At 32.9% G+C, this 21,601-nt stretch overlaps 1 protein-coding gene across 1 annotated transcript in view; it reads right to left on the bottom strand.

The window, feature by feature from the left end:
• Positions 1–201: 201 nt before the first annotated feature.
• Positions 202–21,601, bottom strand: part of CALCRL (calcitonin receptor like receptor) — a 38,051-nt gene continuing 16,651 nt past the window's right edge. The window contains exons 6-12 of the mRNA XM_069469861.1: positions 14,631–14,757; positions 11,831–11,984; positions 10,542–10,602; positions 10,393–10,459; positions 6,605–6,823; positions 6,409–6,450; positions 202–1,239 (exon numbers count right to left, since the gene is read on the bottom strand). Of these exons, the coding sequence (XP_069325962.1) occupies positions 1,024–1,239; positions 6,409–6,450; positions 6,605–6,823; positions 10,393–10,459; positions 10,542–10,602; positions 11,831–11,984; positions 14,631–14,757 (886 nt within the window). The 3' untranslated portion in view covers positions 202–1,023. The remainder of the gene's footprint in view (positions 1,240–6,408; positions 6,451–6,604; positions 6,824–10,392; positions 10,460–10,541; positions 10,603–11,830; positions 11,985–14,630; positions 14,758–21,601) is intronic.

Here is a 21,601-nt window from a genome sequence, read left to right as displayed (position 1 = left end):
GCTTTTCAAAAATTACCTAAGTTGTGTGTATTTGATTTTGAAACCATAAAATAAAATAATGGAGTATTTACAATCTCATTTTTCACAACAATTTTTTTTTTTTTTTACAAAATTCCAAGAAAATAAGAAATCTTTCATTGATTTCCTTTACTAAAATGATTGCTAATTTGTCTACACAGTAGAAATGGTAGGGGTAAAGTGTCTATTTACAGATACAAGGAAACTGATTTCCTCCCACTTGTGTAGTAAGACAGGAAGTGGCTGACAAGGTGTTTTATAGCATCAACCAAGGTGTCTCCCTAATGATACAGAATTAGGACTGAAGATCATATATCCTGTTGACCAAGTCTCAAAAAGGGATATGACATGGGGTATAACTGTGATGTATCAGCAAATGAGTAGCTCACAAGCAATTCTGCTCTTTTGTTTTTCTGAAATAAAAGAGAGTAAGCTAACAGGGATAATTCACTCTTTGGGCCATTTGAGAAGGTAATTACGAAAAGGACTAGAGTACTTTCTGGGCAAAAAATTCAATTGCTCCAATGGAGGTGGGATAAAGACTTTTAAAGCAAACAATCAAAAAACTAATTTTTCCTTCTGTCTGTAGGCCTTAGCTAGGTCTCTTCAGGCAACAAGAGTAGAATCATGCCCAATGTGTATATGAGGTTTTATAGTCATTCATTGTGAATTTATGCAGTGTTGTGCAGGAACTGGCTCACACCAGCTAGCAAGAGTTGATTGGGCTTATCCTTTCTCCAATTCCACATTCAGTGGTAATCAGTTTGGTAGCTTGACATCAGTCACAGTGAGAGTATTTACTGGAAAACATTATAAATCAGGAATTTTTTCCCCTGCATAGACCTGGTTGTTACACATTTAAACACACTACTAATTTCATGTGATGTTTTTCTTTATGACATTCAAAAAATTCATTTAATATTGAAGTCTTCTGGCTGTAAAGTCATGTATCCAAGTCCTTGAGTGAGAAGTGGCACACACAGTTAGGCAACGATCTCTCTATTTTCAATCATATAACTTTTCTGGTTTTAACATAACATTTTCAATATCGTGGATGCTTTTCCCATTTAAGTGTTCACTAGGACAGTCATGACTATAACCTGGAATGTCACTGATTGTTGACACCGTGTAAGATGCACTCCGGAGAGCATCTGAGTGGGAAAAACTGTTTCCAAATTGGATTTTGTATTGATTCCAGTTTCTTCTCAGAATTGCTTGAACCTATTAATCAAAAAGAAACAGAAAGAACAAAAGCACTCCATTAATTGAAATGAAGATACTGTATTTGAAGCACAATAAAATAGGTTTGTAGACAAGCTTTTAAAAAATTGATGTTAATTAGTGATTAATATTGCTTCATTTTATTATGTATTTTAAAATACTAAGTTTAGTAAACCATCTTTACATAAGGAAATATATGACAATTACTCTAGATTCCATTAATATTTTTCATTCCATGCCTTCTCTTCAAAGCTTTAATCATGCATATGTATATATTGTTGTCAAACAGTTAATCTCACAAGATTACATGCACAACATCTAGTTTTACATTAATGTCTTTATGAATAGACTGAGAAACTAATTAGTGAGAATATAAAAGAAGAGGGAAAAGATATAAAAGAACAAGAAGTTAGGATATAGAAAATGTAAATCCTCGTCATCATTAGCAGCAGCAGCAACCTTTTATTGAATGATTGCCATATGCCAGAAATTGTGCTATATTCTAAAAAAAGAAAGAACAAGGTATTTTTGCTAGTGGAGCTTACCATCTAAAAAAAGGTATTTAATAAATAATTACAAATGGGTTGAATATTCTGAAAAGACATTTAAGTATGTAACTACTCCACTTTTATGTATTTGGATCCCCCTCTGCCAAATGAACTTAAAGTTCAATGACTTCCTTCTTCACTGTTTGAAGTTTGAGATCAGGGCTGGATAGATCATGTATAGTGATGTTGGTTTTAACTGAACGTAAGACATGAAGGCCATTTTCTTCATATTGAGTCAGTGAACACAAATGAGAATATCCAAAAACATCTCCATCTTGATTACCTGGATATTTCTGGATATGATGAGTGAGCAGACTGGTTTGGTACAGTCTGCTTCTAGGTTATGAATGTATTAGCCAAATCTCTGTGACCTGACCTATGGCTCTCTATTGCTCTTTGACCCTTTGATTACTTCCCCCAAGGGAATCTGAACATCTAAAAACAATTTTCTAGTAATTCATGGTCTACGTATTCATGTAATAATTGTTTAACTTTCTACTACTTATATAGAATTCCTCAACTTTCTATTCACTATATTCATGTATACAAATCAATATTAAATCTTTAAAAAGGGCTTACTTATTTCTTTTCATTTCCTAGTCTAATAGGTCAAGGAAACTACATTCTTCAAATTACAAACATTCTATAGCAAACAGGTATTCCCAGGATGTCAGAAGCTTTATCAGTTTGGTAGCTTGACATCAGTCACAGTGAGAGTATTTACTGGAAAACTTATAAATCATGAATTTTATAGGATACTTTCAAGTCCTGTTAAAGTCTCCTATAATCTGTCACTTTAAATGAACACAAAGTTTTACTGTCTCACTTCACGTTTTTAGCATGTAGGAAAAAAGGAGGGAGCAGATATAAAGTCTACGATTTGTAGAACTTAAAATTAGTTATTAGAATTTCCGGCTAGTTTCTCTCTATAAAAAATTATATAATTAAAATGCAATAACTTGGCATTAAAAGTTATATTATTATGAAGTTCAATAATTTCAGGACTTTCAAGCTCATTTCTTTATATATTATAACCATATCTGAAGGAAATAATTTATATTCATATAAGTGTGCTTTAAAAATAAAAGCATTTATAGGACAATAAATACATCCATCTTACAAATAATTATATGTTTTTTCCCTCTTGGTTTAGTAATATAATTCTAAATTCTCCAAATAAAATATCTAAATTAAGGTAATTTAAAAATAATATCTGCACATTTAATATCTTCAAGAACATAAGCAAATGACAAATGAGATGGCTTTAGATTGTGAATTTTTCAGAGATTTAAAACAAAAATGACTTTTGACTGATTAGATATTGCTGATGAAAATTATTCTTGATCCTTATTTTTTGCTTAATAAATTTTTTTCTTCTTCCTGGACTGATTGATTACATAAGTTACATAGCTTCTGACTGAAAGGAAGTAGAATGTAGCTTTGTACAAAAAAATTGTACATAAATGTTGAGAAGTTGACAGAAGGCAATATCTTAGCTGTGAGTCTTGTACTTATATTATTAAAAAAGCCTCAATTAAATTTAATTCTAAAAGCAAAATGGCTTTTGAAATATCTGACTGCTCTTGAAATATATACTTTGATCAAGGTCATCACCCTATTTCTTCCTTGCAACTAAATCATCAGAGATACCATAGAAATCCAATTTTCTGAACTGTGGTGTCTATTACAGTTAAAAATGAAACTAATTAAAGACCTTCAGGCCTGCTAGACTTCTGTTTGTTTATAATATTCTTTGTAAGGATGTTATATTTTTCATCTGTTTCCTCTATGACAAGTATCACACCTGTTCATCAAAGCATTAAAGTGGCCACGTTTAATAAAGTTTTATTAATAATGAGAAAAAATTAATGGGGAAGGGTAACAAAGAAAATTGTCACTGGAAGGAAAAATAGCCTGCTATTATTAAAGATTTGAATGCTTTTTCATTGTTTTACGAGTGTCATACAAGTAGAAAGGCAAGGGTTTAGAATATGACATTACAACTTTTTATGTCCATTAACACCTCATAAGGAACCAACTTTATTCTCAATCTAAGTCAATTAAAATATTTTAATAGAGCTTCGTATAAAAATTTTACCTTGTTCTCATTAAAGAATGTATTTTCAGTTCTCAACAAATCTTTTTGCTCACTTTATAAAATATCTAACCTAAAGTGTTATTAAATATCCCCTTCTGATGACTAGAGCCCCTAGTTTATGCTAACAGTGCACGTCTTTGTCCGAGTGCACTAGGGGTGAGATGGAAGTGCCTGCGCACTTGTCCAGCCACAGTTATTTAACTAGTGAGAAATGCTAGCAGGAATATGTTGGATAAAATGGGAGGAAAATAAAAGAGATATTAAATTAAAGGCAAGCCATTTGAACTAATGTGGAAAGCAAGAAGGAAACTAAACCCAAGCAAATGATTTTAAGAAATACATGACATAGTTGGAACGACGCAAAATGAATTTGGCAGCTGTTTCTTCATGTTACGAGAGTGGGAAAAACTAAGAGGCAATGAGACAAAAGGGGAGGGATTATAGTATCTCTTAAGATGAGAAATGAGTCATATTCAAACAAAGATTATATCTCTAGAGATGAAGAAAAGGGGACAGATATTAGATATGTTGTGAAGAACTGAAGGATTTGGTAACAACCTGGCTCAAAGATTTTGTATTATTGTAATTTTCTGATGCCAAAATGTTCTCAATTTTAGGACATGGCAGAAGATCAAGGTTCTGTGTCTCTTTTGCTTACACAGACAGAGTGTAACAGGAGTGTTAGGCAATTAGTTTAGATATTCCCTGGACACTCGTTCTAAATAAAAGGGCCAATTTGAGATTTTGAGTCCAATATGATTAATGTTCCTGTTTGTATATGTATTTTTGAAAATGAGTGATTTGACAAATCTAATAATGAATCTATAATACACTGAATATCTAGTGAGGATGGAGCATGGTGCTAAAAACTTTACATTCCTTAGCTTACATTAATCCTTGAGAGAACTGTATAAGGACCTTGCTTTTATTTCTGTTTGAGAAATGTTGACACAGACTTCTGAAAGTCCTGAGCATTTCCCAAAATACCACAGCCAGGAAGAAAGTGGCATTTTTGGTGTTTAAATGCATTGTGATGTTCAGTCTACACTGCTTCCTATCACAAATTATTATGCTAGTGATTATGTTTTGAATGTTTAAAAATTATACTTTATAAAAATAAAATCTGTTGCTGTAGATACAGAGGTATACCTTTCATATTTTATGCATATTCTTGGCCAGATTGTCCATACCACTCTCATCTGTATTTAATTGTTACATCATATATAGGCAGCATATGGGATTGTCTAATTCAGTGTAGACAACAATAAATCTATAGAAGCATATAATAAATGCTATTTAAATTTTGTTTTCAAAACAACTGATTTATCTTAATTGCATTCTCTGTCTTTACTTCTCATTGAATTCAGTAAAACTGTTTCTCATCTTCTGCATAGCAGAATAATCATGGAAGCACCACCTAAAGGTGTGAAATATAGTCTTCCATGTTTGACAGTTCTACACCTCATTATAAATAAATAAATATATAAAATAAATACCTATGTTTTCAAATTAAAATATATTTTAATTAAAATCAAATATTGACTTTTATTATATGTCAAGAGAAGTAAAATATTACTTAAGCAAAGGAAAACAATATTCCATAGTTTTTCATGATGTGTACATGAATTCCAAGGTTTATTGTTTTATAAGAATGGTTGTCATAAATTATACCAAGTGGTTCCGTATGTTCCCCATCTGCACTTGATCTTAGCCAAAAGGCCAAAAAGTGATCTTATGTTCTCCATTTGAAACTTTGTGATAAGCTTCACATATATCAAGCATCTGTGTCTCACTCTGTTACTGTCTGGATTTCTACACCTTGTTCAATTTTGCCAAAATCCTCCTACAGGTTAAAATTTGTCAAGTAGATTAAAAACATCTAAAGAGCTAAGTCAATAGAGCTCAAACCACTGAGCTATAACATAAATCATATGCATAGAAAATACAGTGCCAGTTTTTAAAATGCCTGAAACTTCCCAAGTAGGAAAGCCTTGCATAAAAATCTAGAACTATCCAAGAGCACATTGCCATGGTATGAATTATAGCATGCTACTTTAAATTTCATAACCCACTTCATCTCCTCCCTGTATAACTGAGAGTTTAATTTTTTTTTTAATCCTTTAGTATCTACCATAAAACTGTTTCCAAAAGCCACATTGTGGGACAGAGCAAAAAAAAAAAAAAAAAAAAGAAAGAGGGAAGATGAGTTGATCCTAACACTGTACCTGGGATCAAGTCCAGACTTAGTAGGATTCAAATGGTAGGTCAAAAGACTAGGTGTATAAAAGTCACTGATGAAATACTTCAAAGTGAGGCTGATTTTTCCCTAGGTTTGAACTCCAGTGTGACCTGGGCTTTTTAGGAGAGTTACAGCTATAAAAAGAGATTCTATGGTTCTTTTCCCTAATAGATACAGAGTTTGAAATAGCTGTTTCTGGGGAATTTATAATTTTATCTCATTTTTTAAAAGAAAAAAATACCATAAATATAGAATGGTAGAAGGAATAAAATCAATTACCATACCTCTCCATTAAAGAAGCAGAAAATTGTAGAGACCAGAAGACCCTGTAAAAGAAAAATAGAATGATCTGAATCCAAATAGAAAAGACACATGTATTTGTAATCAACTTACTATATAAATGATCAAGAATAAAACCAAAGCTACGTGGAAATTTAGTACCAAATTTTTCAAGCCGCCTTCTTGTCAAGAATGCCATACCTGAAAGTGCATAAGGATGTGCATGATGTAGTCATACACCTCCTCTGCAATCCTTCCTTCGGGTCTCCATGGAATCAGCACAAACTCAATGCCAAGCAGTGGCACCAGGATAAGAGTAGCTCTCACAGCTTTCATGTAGAGATTGGATTCTGCTTGGTGCGTGACTTTTAACTTGGTGATGAGAACACGTACAATATTCAATAGAAAAAAAAGATTCACCTAAAAGGAAATAAAATGGCATATGAAAATTGTTTCATATTTAATATTAAGAAGTCTTATTGAAAGATCATCAATCTTATAAATCTTAGAATATTTTCAATGTATAAGAATATGTTCTATTAAAGGGTATATTTGTCTAAATATTAATTTGTATACTAGAATTGTGATTTATTCATTTAATAAGTACATCAATTTTAAAGAACTCTAGTTTTAGAAAAATAAAGTTAGTGTAGAATTATTGTGGAACACATTCAGTTGAGAAATATTTGAGTGTTTTTCTCAGCTCATTTGCCCATGCAATTTTTAAAAATTTTTTCTATGGTCCGTAAACTACAGCTTTTGAACATTTTCATCTCAAAGAAAAGAACTGTTTATAGCAAATTCTAATTTTTAAAGCATCACCTCTTTTTTGGTATCCTTATGACATACTTTCTAAATATATATTACACCATAATAACCATTTTCATCTTTTTGGGACAATAATCCTAACAATCACTCTCCAAAATAGGGTTGTAATCCTCTTTACCCTTACGAGAAGACTGAGTTATAAAATTGAGCCAGCTTATATTCAACCTAGACTATCCTGAGTTAAAATCATTTGGTATCCCATAGGGTCTTATGTTAGCTACTTTCTGTAATTACATATTTACTATTTATTGTGCCTTGACAACTTTCTCCAAGAGACAACATTCCTTTTGAAAGAGAGACATAAAACTTTGAAAATGCGGTGTGATTGAGGAAACAGGGTCCTGCTGAAATATTAATACATTCATTTCTCTCGCTCTTTCTCTCTCTACTACTTTTTCTGTTTCTTATTTTCACCTAAGTCAACATCTTTTACTTTTGTCCATTTCTCTATGCCCATTTCCATTCCTTGTGCCTTCCATAGGATTTTGGACATTAACTCCTGAAGAAGCTAATTGCTATTCTCTTTCCTTTTTTCTTATCCTGACTTCTGGCATCTGCCCTTAGTTTAATTAATCTTAAAATTTCAAACTATAAACCAATATGTAGTTTATATCCAATCTATACACTTTAATAAATTGTAAAAATAATGATAGTGTCTCATATAGAAAAGAAGTAGCAAATAATGTACATTTGCTAATTTAAAGCATATGTTATGAAAATAACTGGGCATAAAAATAGCCCACTGCTATTCTTAGAGAATTCAATGGAACATATGCTTTAAAAATATATAGCTCACTATAATCCTGATGGAAACACATCTATATAAAGTAATATGTTTATAGACACAGGAATGTGATAAAGACAAAAGCAGAATAAGCCATTTCAACAGCTGTAAGAATGAAATGTGACAAATCAACATGTCAGCTGTTATTCCATCCATCCTAATGTATTCCCTCCCTAAGCATTCACTGCTGTTCTAAGTTTTCACTAAATTAAAACTACTACCGGTCCATAGGGGAAAAGATAATAATGACCTCTTATCTGCTTATAAATTTAGAATGTAGAATATTTTATAATCCCAACATACAAAATCATAAATTATATAAACACAGTAGAAATGTTGCAGTGTAGATCCCTATTATATGAAAATTTTTTAAATACAAAGTGCTTATCCAAAATGTCAAGTCTGATTTAAAATGTGACAGTAGAAATTAGACTTGACAAGGGAGTTAATCCTTCTGTTAGCTATTCTATAAATAGTTGTGTTATAGTGAATTGGATGCTATTTTCTATGCTATTTTCCACATGTCATAGTTCTGAGAATTATGATCCTTTCATCCTACTTCATTTTGTGTAAATACTTCCTTTTATTTTAAAGAAAGATAGAACAAGAATTTTAAATTCTTCTTTCCCAAAGGTGACCTGCACAGGCTTTTCCAAGGATTGTGTTTGCTGGTGTTAAATTTTGCATTTGCTAGGTGCTTTTACTTCCAGAACCTCTCTGATTTAGGAGTTTGAATCACATAACTCTCTGTGCAGTCAGATCTTTTGTAATAAAATATTGCCTGGTATTTGTTCTAGAAGCTCCTGGGTGGCCTAAACAATGCATCTTAATTTCTTTGAGCTCTCCTCAGAACAGAAGCATGGTATCTTGCAGAAATTACAAGTGAAAAAACTTTTTTAGACCAGTTTTTGGAGAATTTATTCTATTATAGGCACTGTGCTAATAGGCACTTAGCAGAAAATATCTCATTTAATCCTTATAATACACTGGAGTTTTATATTATTATTCTTTCACTACAGATGAGAAAATAAAGTCATAGAGAAGTTAAAAACAAAACAAAACAGATCTTGGTTTGAGACACACAGCTAGTTGTCTCAGTGCCAGGATTCAGTGCTGGCTTTTTGAATACAAAGAATAAAAAGCCAGGCAGTTTCAGGGTACAGCCTTGTACACAGTGTGTCAAACATGTCCTTAGTATGTGGAGGGAATAAAAGAAGGAAGTATTTCTTTCTTTGAAATTTTCACTATAATCTACATTAAAGTATATTAAAATTTTCATAAAAGGCATAAAAAATTTCATGAAAATGGCTTAACAATGACATATTTTTAGAATGGCTTGAATAGTGTTCTAATACAACAATATACTAAACTGCAGCTAGCAAATATAGTAAAATAATAGAAGAATATTTGTATAATAGAGTCTGAAAACAAGAGTCAGAAAGCTTTGAATTTTAGATGAGAAATATACCATCTTTTAAAATATTAATATACAATTTAATACCAGCTGTAATTGAAGCATCACTCTTAGACACTGTAATTGTATTATGAACTCTAATACTGTATGAGAGAAAGCATGCTAATTTGTATTAATTTATTTCCCCATTCTAATAGTGTAATAAAAGCATTGAATGTGACTATTGTTTCTCTACAACCACACTAATGATGTCCAATTGGTGCACTCATATTAAGTGCTGCTTATTATAATAATAACATGGTTTAAGCAATAATCTCTTTTGTTAAATTAAAGCCTTTTCTTTATTGGAATGTTATTCTTACATAGGTATGGTGGCTTTTCTTGTGTGCTCTGCCCTCTTCTAGATTCACCCTCTGTTTTGCTTTGTGCCCCAGGAGGCTAATGACTGTGGACTGGTGCCCCAGGAGGCTAATGACTGTGGACTGACTGCCTCATTATACAGGCTTTCTTGCCTTCTCACAGTTGCTGTATTTGGCTAATGGGAAGGACCAAGAGATCAGAGCATGGGAAGAGAGAAAAGCTTGAGTATTTGTTTCTTCTGCTTCTTCCCTGCCAGGCTGTGGTTTTGGCATAGATGTTTTCCTCTATCTAAGGCCAGAACTCTTATTAAGTGACTCCTCTCAATGCTCATCAAATTCTAGTAACACTGTTCTGTCCTCTCTTTGGGTCTAGCCATGATGACAGCGTCCCACTGTTGGTCCTGATGCTGCACCATCCCTTTTGGATTAGTTCCTTTGCCTTTCCTGCCCACAAATCATTAAACTCTATTCATTTAAACACTGTGAGCACGTCGTGTGTGTCCCCTGGGATCCTAAAGGATATCATAGGCCAGGTGATTCAGGCAATATAGTTGAAATGATGATGCAATGATGAAGAAAGGAGACTTTTAAGTATTATACATACCAGTAAAGCAGCACAAATTGGGCCGTGGATAATGTAGAGGAGATGGGTATCAGAACTGATCCAGCAGCTAGGGGGAAAATAGGGACATTATGTTGAAAATTTTCATTTTATTTAGTACCAATAAAAATCATAAGGAGAGATTATCTTACTTGTCATTGTAATATAAGCTTCTGGCAATGGCATGAATACAAGCGGGAATCAGTGGAAATCCTGTAAATATCAAATAATATGAAAATAAATAGAAACTTTCCATATAGATTGAACTTCTAAAATATGTAATGAAATGTGAAACTCAAAGATACTAGTAAAAAATCTAGCCACCATATATTTATTGAGTAAATATTATCTTCACAGTAAAGCAATAATTTTGACAAACTATTAGGTATTTATATTTTATGTTTTGTGTGCATATATGTGTATACATTTTCTTCTAATACAAGTCATTTTGAATCAGTGGACTCTAGAGCTTAAGTTCATAAATGTGCTGCCTAAGCTGTAAGGCTTAGAAGAAATGTAGCGTTCATATACTTTCTGTGAGAAGGAATTGGCTAATATTTGGTAGATTATCAAATAGGGAAGAAGTTGAGATTGATGAGAACTTCCACGCCAGAGAGAGATTAATAGTAAGCCGTTATCTGAAGAAGAAGAGAAGGAAGAGCAAGAAATGGTTTATGTACCAAAAATTTTGCATGTTTTAAACATTCTAAATCAGATCTTTCAAATATGAAATGAAGAAATGCTTTATAAAGTTAACCAGAATGTACTAAAGATTGTGTGTCTGTCTATATATCTCTCAATCTAGACTGAAGATGAACAGATGATAGATAACTGAAATTTTAGTTTTGTTTCTGGAAACTAGACCTGTTGAACTCATTTTCTACATTTTACCCTTGGCATTATTCTAGTTATTTTTTTAATATGCCAGAAATATATTACCATTTGCTTCGTGAGTAACATCATGTCAGGAGATTGTGTGCAACAAACAGACCTTTTGCATGCCTTTATTCAATTACTGATTCAATTACTCTTATAAAATGACAATTAAAAAAATATTTTTAGAATGGAACTTCAAAGCTATTTAAGCCCAGTACATTCATTTTACCCATGACAAAGAAGAATATTTGGAACATTGCAAAGACTAGTTCCCTAACTCATGGTTCTAATTCTATTATTTTAATCACTACATATTCTGCCAAGATACACTTATTCATTGGAATATTAAATAGAAAAAAAGACATATTAATTGACTTGTGACTACTAAAAACAATGAGTCAGTGATACTTTGCTTTAAATATTTCAACTTAAGCAATAGGCAAAAGTTAATCACTTGATATTAAAAATGATTAATCATACGTATATTTGTATTACAAAGGAACCTTGCATCTTCCAAAAGCTTTCTTAATCAGTTGAATCAGCAGATGTGTATAATGGCACTTACCCCAGCCAAGAAAATAATACCACATCAAGTGTTGCTTCTCTGCAAACACAGCCACCACGATGAGTGTGTGTAGGTAAATGCCTTCACAGAGCATCCAAAAGTAATTACAGCCCATCAGGTAAAGATGAATGAACTGGGACACTTTGCAACTAACCTGTGAGAAAAAGAAGCAATTAATATTTAGTTGCTTTGGAATTCACATGTAAGGCAATAATCTAGTTTAGTTCAGGAAATATGGAATTTTCTTTCCTCTACACAAAATCTTATACACTAATGATTCAGATTTGTAGAATGTCATCCTTCATACTCATCTAATGCTGCCTCTAAAGTTTGTAGCCACAGACTCCAAAGATTTATAATGGTATATCTATCAGAAAAGGTATAAATTCCAAATCTACTTCGTTTAATAGAATCTGTATGTTCCCAATGTGTTTTGATTATTATGAAGTTATAAATATAAAAGTTTCACACATTAATAATTACATCCATTTGCATCTATTTTATTTATGTCATCATGAATTCCTTGATTGTTGTGTTCTGTTGGAAAAAAATCTTAATAATTTTAAAATCAAATCATTAAGAGTCTCTATCTTTTAATGTAGAAAGTTATGGAAAATTTTGCATACTACATGTTCCCCGTGCAAATTCTTATTAAATAGTAATCTAATAAGTCCATATGTTATCCTATCCAAATATGGGGTTTGAAAGTTTCATGTAAGTAAAAAGAAGAAAAAATTATAGTTTCCCTTCCTCTTTTCTTCAGATCTCCACTTTTTCTTCTACTCTTCAAGAGGCAGGAAGAGGGAGGTTCAAACATAGGGTAAAGAAAACACAAAGGAGTAAGAGATGTAGTTTACTCCCCTAACACAGGGAATAGATTTAACACTCTTCCAGAAATACATGGCAAATTACTCCCATCAGCTCCAGTTTCCACTTTGGAACTCAGTAAATATTTAGTGACAATTATTATTAGTTTTGAAATAATTTTTTTTCACTAAAAAGAAAGTTGGAAAGACAATGCACTGGAAAGCAAATAGTGGATTATCATAGTATAGTAATAACAACATTTACAAAGGAGTTAGCTTAAAAATATATTTACATATATTGTTTTATTTAATCTTACAATAATCCTGTTAGCGGTGCATTATCACTAGCCATATATTTTATAGGTAAAAAGCTGACTACTGGAAAAGTTAAATGATTTGCTAATATTCACACCTTAATCAAAGCTACATCCTGAACATAATTCTTATAATTCCAATGTTGTTTTCACTATTATACACACTGCTTCCTGACCAAAGGATATTTGTAAAACCTATCCTTCATTAAATGCATCTTCAGAATGCATGACATTAATTTTTAAATGATGTGCTTTTATGTGCAACACATTAAAGTTCTCCCGAAAGTAAAAATGAATTATTAAAACTATATGTGTATATATAAATAGTAATAATAAATTTCAGCTTCAAATTATATATATTATTTTTAGATATGTATATTTAATCAGGTTTATAATTCTTGATTTCATTTAAAAATTATAGACTATTATGATAAAAACAATTTAAAGCATGGTTCAGAAAAAATATTTCTATGCAGGATATTGGTGATATAAACAAACAATAAATTTTTCCAAAATAACTACATTGCAATCTATAATTTGTGTACTAAACATGTCCCGGTATATAAATATGAGATTTAGAATTTCTTGCTCTGCAACTTTATAAAAAAACTCTGAATTGTTGTGTCTTAGAGAAATTTATTCTAAAATGGCAGGCCATTGGCTAGTTTTTTTATATTGCTAATTATACCCCAGGGTGTTTCCTAACCTAGTGACTTTGGAGTGGAACATATACAAGATTAAGCAATCCGGATGCACATGTGCAAACAATGCAGGGAATTTTAGAATTTTGGAAATTCCCCTAAAAACACACATAAAACACAGATGAGAGTGTTGTTTATTGACCCATTGGGTGAAAATTCCTTCCCTTTCCTGATTTCAGTTACTAGATAACTTATTCTTGGAAAAAAAAACACTTTATACACACACACATCCATATAAAAAACTGTTGGAGATATACTATAAAGATTATGAAAGTAGATGATTTAAAAAATTTGAGTGTATGTATATGTATGCAGATATTTTAATTTAAACATATTTACATATGCATATAGCTTGCACAAAATACATAAATTTGATACATTTTAAATTTTTAAAAATATGGCATGTAAGGAGACAATTTATAAATGTTTTTTGAAATTGTGAACTTTGTAGCTCTTTTTAAAATTTCATACTGTGAAGTTTACCATCATGTATAGATTTATAATCCATTCCTTTCCTGGTTTTATTGACTTTTTAAAGTCAGGCCTGATACCAAAAATACAATTTAATTTAAATTTACCATTTTTATATACTGTTTTTTTACTAATTGTACAGTTAATTGCTTTGATTTTTTTCATTGGATTGAGTAAACGTTATGTAGTCATAAACTGATGTTTATGTCCCATTAGCAGCAGGACTCTACAGCCATAAAATGAGGTGAAGATATGTGTAACACATATAAATAATTGAAGTAAAGAAATGTATTACTCTTTTTGATGTTTACTCTTTATATTCTGGGGGAATTTGAGAAATATTTACCTTGCTAGATTGGAATGTATCTACATATACTCTCTCTGTGTCAGACCTGAAAATATATGTGCACTTAATTACACACTTATATAATATGTATATCAGCGTATCAGCGCCCCCTTCCTTTCCCCACTAGCCCCTTGAACCTAAGACACAATCTGTTTTACTTACAGGATTTGTGGCTACTAAGGCCTGGTTGTTGGCCACGGCAGTGAGGTGAATGATTGTTACAACAGAGTTACAAACGAAGGAGAAGAACAGATTCTTGTGCAAGGTAATCCTTTGGCAACTTAGGCTCCTAAAAGGCAAGAAAAACAAAGTGGGTTGACATCATAAAATGCTTTTTATTAATCATCATTCAAATAACATAGATTCCCAATTCATAGCAGCTGCTCTAATTTTGGAAAAATTATTTTTTCTCACCAAGATGCATTCATTATAAAATATTAATTAGAGAAAACCTGTAATTCCTTAAAACCTAAAGACAAATGGATTGCTTTAGTAGAGGTAGACATACATAGGGATAAGAAATTTGCCTATACAAGGCCTTCACATAGTTTTTTTCTGATGATTTCTGAACATTAATATTTTAATTCATTATGTAAATGCAGAAACTGGGATTTAGTGAAGTTAGATAGCTGATCAAAAAATTGTGCAGCTAATTAATTTGAGCACTTTTTGCCTATCAGATTCTCACATGGGTAATATTCTTTTTATTACAAAATATACCTTGTTCTGTAAGAGAGCCTATGTGTTTTGTTGTGATGGTGGTGATTATGCAGGCCAACTCTGAGAAAGATAGCATGTATTTAGAATAGATGAATGATAAACATATAGATGTAGCAACCAATGAGATCTGTTCAGCTTTAGTGAATAGTTCTAATTGGCCCAGCTGTACATAAGATATAAAATGGTGCCAATTTAATAGAGTTCCTATTGCATACAACAAAAGAGAAGAATTGGTTGTGTGGAGTTCATAGAGAAGTAGATTTCAGGAAATAGTGTCATTGATGATAAGTGATGCAGCTCTTCAGATTGAATTCACATCCACTCTAGCGTGACTGTCCGTATGACTGCCTTGACCATGCTCAAGCACTACTTTCTTTGTCAAGCATTTACTCAAAGGCTTATTATGGATAAAGTTTTAAAATAATAGAATACAATCTACTTAAAGCTGAATACTTAATGTCAAGTCCGAACACATATGTAGGAAGACACGAGGAATCATTCCATTACAGAGACATAAAATCTCATTTTGTACGTTTTATAAAATTATGCAGTTAATACAGTCAACCTATATAACCCACTACATATAATTCAAACCAAAGATTTCTACTTTGGAAACTTTAAAAAGACTTTTACTTAATTTTATCACTCTATTCTCTTATTGTACATAGACTGTGTGCCTAGAATATTAGAATTAAGATGGGATGCCAAAGTTTCCATATTTAAAAATGCAAACTTTGGGCTATATTGAATCTGAAATTTTTTCCAGCTATAGGTCTGTAATTCTACATGTGCTCTAGTATTTTACAAAACCTAAAAGTTAATTCAATGCAAATCAATATGGATTGTCAGTACATGCCTTCTACAAAGGTGTGTGTTATTAGGGGAGACTTCCATGAAAGGCTTCATGGACAAGATAGCTCTTGGAATGATTGTTAAGGGTGAGTAAGACAGTCATGTACCAACAAGTACATGACATCTGGCTGGAATCCATCAAAAGAGAAACAAATGAGAGAGCTAGTATTTTCTCATTAAGGAGTTGTTCACTTTGACTTGACTTTGCTGTATATAGGAGGAATGAGAGGCAGGTAGGAATCAAGCCTTATCTACAGAGTATTGATGATATTTTATGAAAAAGAAGAATCTTTGAAGGTTTTAAACAAAGAAGTGGCATGATTCCTGTTATTATTTGAGGAAATTCAACATCAAGAGAAGGACAGCCCTATTTTTGATAAAATGCCATAGCAGCAACATGATTACTTTGTGTTCACTGAGCGTGAAGAGAATTGATGAATATGAAAAAAGGTCTAGTAAAGAATATTCTTTGTAAATCTGTTATATATGGCTTATTTCTGTAATTTGTCAATCTTCTGTGATGAAAGTTATGAACATATAAAATTTGTCCACATGGTCTTATTTTAGAATGCCTGCTTTGGGCTTACGCTGTGTCTATGGAGTGCCAAGTATTGTTTAGGGAGGAATTGCTTTCCCATGCAAATATGCACTTTTTTTAGTAACAGAATTTAAGTAACTTAGCTACCATCACAGGAAAAAAAAAGTGTTTTTCTTGACTGGACAATATTTCTCTTTTCTGCTGATCGCACTTTTATCTAAGTCTGTTGGTTAAGACATACAGATATATATATATATACACATATATATATATGTGTATATATATATATATATATATATATATATACACATATATGTATATATATATACACATATATATATATGTGTATATATATATATATATATATGTATATATAAACAACAAAAACTCCTAGTTTTCTTTCTTTTTTTTTTTTTTTTTGAGACAGAGTCTCACTCTGTTGCCCAGGCTAGAGTGAGTGCCGTGGCGTCAGCCTAGCTCACAGCAACCTCAAACTCCTGAGCTCAAGGGATCCTCCTGTCTCAGCCTCCCGAGTAGCTGGGACTACAGGCATGCACCACCATGCCCGGCTAATTTTTTCTATATATATTTTTAGCTGTCCATATAATTTCTTTCTATTTTTAGTAGAGATGGGGTCTCGCTCTTGCTCAGGCTGGTCTCGAACTCCTGAGCTCAAACGATCCGCCCACCTCGGCCTCCCAGAGTGCTAGGATTACAGGCGTGAGCCACCGCGCCCGGCCTAGTTTTCAAATTATGACCAAAAGACTGGGAAGGTTTGCTTAGATAGAAAATATGGCATATTTGTAAGGAGTACATGGGAATCAAGGAAAACAAACATTAAAGAAGACTTTCAAAAATAGTAATGCATGATAGAAGTAAGAGCTGAAATATAGGAGCTAGGAACATAATATAAACATTTATATTGTAATTATAACTTTATATTAATAATGTTCACGTGGAAAAGACTGGAGGTAGAAAAATAAAATATTAACTGTAGTTAGTTGAAAAAAAATTAATTTTCTTTGTGTACACTTAAATGACCTTCTATGATCGTTTGTGTTTCTGTTCCTCTCAGAACTCCCTGTTTTCTCATGACCCTGCTCTTGAAAGGGAAGTACTTAAAAATGAGTTGCTAGTATATATTCTGTTTTAAAAATATGATTATTGTGAGTACAGCCACAAAAATGTAGCCTCCTATTCTGTTACTATGTGATAAAAGGTTATACTGCATTTCCCTTTTTTAGACTTAAACAATGTCAATGTGGGCAAAGTTTTGAAATAATAATAGAGTGAAATTCACTTGAACTTAATATTTAATATCAAAACAAAAATACTTAAGAAGATGCACTAAGTTATTTTATTACAAAGACATACAAGTTTATTTTGAGTGTTTAAAAAAATAATCCAAAAAATGTGGTCAACCTCGATAATCTACCCTATGTAAGTAACTCAAACCAAAGACTTCTGCTTTAGAAACACTGATATCCAGGTTAGTTGTCCAAATTGTAATAAACTGGACCATTGCCAAATCATTTCATTTTGGGTTGTGTAAATATGTCCTACTGTCTAAAGTATTAATCTTTTGCTTTAGTTTCTTCCATTTCTGCCTCCAGGCACTGTGCAACTTAAACAAATGCAGGCAGATGCTATCTGACATATGATTTCTATCAATGCCTAGTGGTAAAAATGGCTCTGAGTTTTCTAGTGATGCATATTGTTTTCTTCTAAACATATTCATTAACACATGTAAGTGAATTGGTACAAATAAAATCAACTTGTAAATGAAATCCAAATGTAATGGGTAAACAAATGGTTTGTTTAAATCAAACCCTAAATATTTATGTATTTTTTCAAATTTTCACCTGAAATCAATTTTACCGACTCCAAATTCTTAAATGTTCTTATTTTATTCTAAATATTAAAATCAATTATTTTATAGGCTTAGGAAAAGTTTACAAAAATTCTCTGCTTTCTTTGAATTTTGTAATATCCCTTTCTATTCTAGCATAACCACAGAACAGAAAATGTGGTTTGGGGATCTGGATTGTTTCCACTTTATATTCTTTACATATAATTACTTTAGAACAGTATTTCAGTACGTAATTTTGGCAGGCAGAGTTATGGAGGCAGTTGGTCCAAGTGTGTCAACAAATTGTTACACTTTATATGTAAGGACAGCATGTCTTTTCAATTCTCTTTTTGAACAATTAGAAGCAGGTAGAGTCAAGTCAGCATACATAGTTCAGAGCGTGAATCTAAACTCTGCTCTATTAGTTATTTAAGATCTCTAATCTTCAATTTCTTCATCTGTATTTTAGGGATAACAATTGTACTTCATTGGCTGGGCGCGGTGGCTCACACCTATAACCCTAGCACTCTGGGAGGCCGAGGCCGGTGGATTGCTTGAGGTCAGGAGTTCAAGACCAGCCTGAGCAAGAGCGAGACCCCGTCTCTACTAAAAATAAAAAGAAATGATCTGGCCAACTAAAAATATACATAGAAAAAATTAGCCGGGCATGGTGATGCATGCCTGTAGTCCCAGCTACTTGGGAGGCTGAGGCAGTAGGATAGCTTAAGCCCAGGAATTTGAGTTGCTGTGAGCGAGGCTGACGCCACAGCACTCACTCTAGCACAGGCAACAGAGTGAGACTCTGTCTCAAAAAAAAAAAAACAAAGAAACCCCCCCAAAAAAACAATTGTACTTCATGGGCTTGTCTTGAAGGTTAAATGAGATATATCATTTTAAGTGCTTAGCATAACCATGATGAACACTCAATATTAAGTTAGCTGTTATTTTTTAAACATAATTATCAAATGGCTGATTTGAATCAATACTCTAATGATTTTCTGCCACAAATAATTAAATAGCACCAAGGTCCATCTCAGTAATGTAAAACTGCCTCTATATTAAGTATGTTTTAAGTAACTCAGAGAAACAGTAAAGAAATATCATCTTTTTCTTACAAAATGGAAGAATTTAGCATTAGAAAGATAATTTACACACAAGGAAGAGCAAGACACAGAGAAACTTAAATTATCTTCCCAAGGAATTTCATCCTTCCTATAGTTGTTATCAAATTACCAAGTTCACTATTATGCTGACCGCAAATATTAAGCTGCTCCATCTTCAAAGTTCTGCCACTGGCATGGACAATAGCCTTGCCTTTGGTTTCCATTTGCTTTTGACATGAGCTAAAAATTTCCAGACTACTTTTCTTAATACTAATCATGAGCAAAATGAATCACGAAAGGAGAAAATGCATGCAATATAATAAAAGCCCAGTCTACAAAGTGTCATTATACTTATTCACTTTTATCTAATTTAATTCACAAATATTCAGATCCTTTCCCAAGAAAACACTAACCATGTATACGAAAGGAAAGCTCATGTCAATCTAAACACTGCCAGAAACAACAGGCAGAAAACAACAAATGTATCAAAAGAATAAGAAGTATGACTATCTTTTGTCCACTGCATGGATACTTGAGTTGATGGAATCACCTGATTATATATGACAAAAAGTAGACATAACCTCTATCAATAGCACTCTTTTAGAGGCTGCTGGTGACCCATTTGGCCAGATTATAGGGTGTCCCAAAAGTCTCTATAAAAAGGAAAAATTTTGTATAATTTTGTGATGAATATTTTGTAAATAAAGGTACATTTAGCTACAATTTGCCATTTTCCCTATGTATGGCAACTTTGGGGACACCCTGTAGAAAAAGCTTTCAATCATTCAAATTGGAAAGTCCCTCTGGAGGAAAAATGATGTGTCTTCCTCCATCCTCCACCTCCTCCCCTTGTCTTTGCCTTTGTGGGCTGCTTATTTAATGTAATATAGGAGTACCGGGCTGCCTAGGGAACATTCCTTGTCATTTTGTGTTGTCAACAGATTTCCTCCCATTTGTGAACTGCTGTGATATGACTGCTCTTCCTGGTTTCCTAATGGGCAGGAAACTAAGAGAAGAAAGTCTTCCTGAACCCCTGTGATTCTTGGACTCCAAACACACACACACACACACACACACACGTTTTTAGTGGTAAAATTTATAATAATAGCAGCCACCATATTTTGAGCCCTTACACTATCCCAGGCACGGAGATAAGCACTTTAAAGTCGTTATCTTTAAATACAACAACTTCTTGAAGTATCATTGTTCTTTAATAAAACCGAAGTAAGTTTCTCAAGGTCATACTGTTACTATGTAATCTGTTGTATTGGAATGTTTAAGTTTTTAAGGAAGCAATAAGGCTTTTGCCAACCTTGTTATTCATTTGCTCACTTACTACTTATTAATGTATAGTAATGCAGCGATCCCCAACATTTTTGACACCAAGGACCGGTTTCGTGGAAGACAGTTTTTCCACGGACAAGGGGATGGAGGAGGGAGGCGTGTCGCCACCGCAGCTGGACCTGAGATCATCAGACATTGGATTTTCAGGGGGATCCGCGCAACCTGGATCCCTCGCATGCGCAGTTTGCAGTGGGGTTCGTGCTCCTGCGAGGGTTTTATGCCCCCGCTGAGCTGATGGAGGGTGGAGTCGGGCAGTGATGGGACTGATGGGGCACAGCTGTAGGTGCCTGGGGCTTCCCTAGCTCACCCTCTGGCCTCCTGCCCTGCGCCCTTTTCCTGGAGGGTTGGGCACTGTACTGGATACTGGGGAAACAGTTGTGAATAATACAAAAAGGGACGCTAATCTCATGTCACTTATAGTATAGTGGACGGTAAGTAGGCACATAAATGAAATAATGTAATTCTGGATAGTGGTTATGTGCTTTTTAGAAATTAAAACAGGATTAAGGGATATAAAAAGACTGTGGCCAGGGGGAAGGGAATACTCAAGATAGAACAGAAACAAGAGAAGTCAGAGGAGAAAAGTATTCCAAGCAAAGATACCCTGAGTCAAAGTCCTGAGCTTAAATTTTTTGAGGTGCAAGAAAAACAATGTGACTGAGTTAAGGCAAAAGTATATTGTTTTATTCCATTCTACAGATAATGAAAGTCAAACAGCAAAGTTTAC

This window comes from Eulemur rufifrons, chromosome 1 (genome assembly GCF_041146395.1).
Source record: "Eulemur rufifrons isolate Redbay chromosome 1, OSU_ERuf_1, whole genome shotgun sequence".
NCBI classification, from domain to species: domain Eukaryota; kingdom Metazoa; phylum Chordata; class Mammalia; order Primates; family Lemuridae; genus Eulemur; species Eulemur rufifrons.
This window is presented reverse-complemented; position numbering and strand designations above follow the sequence as displayed.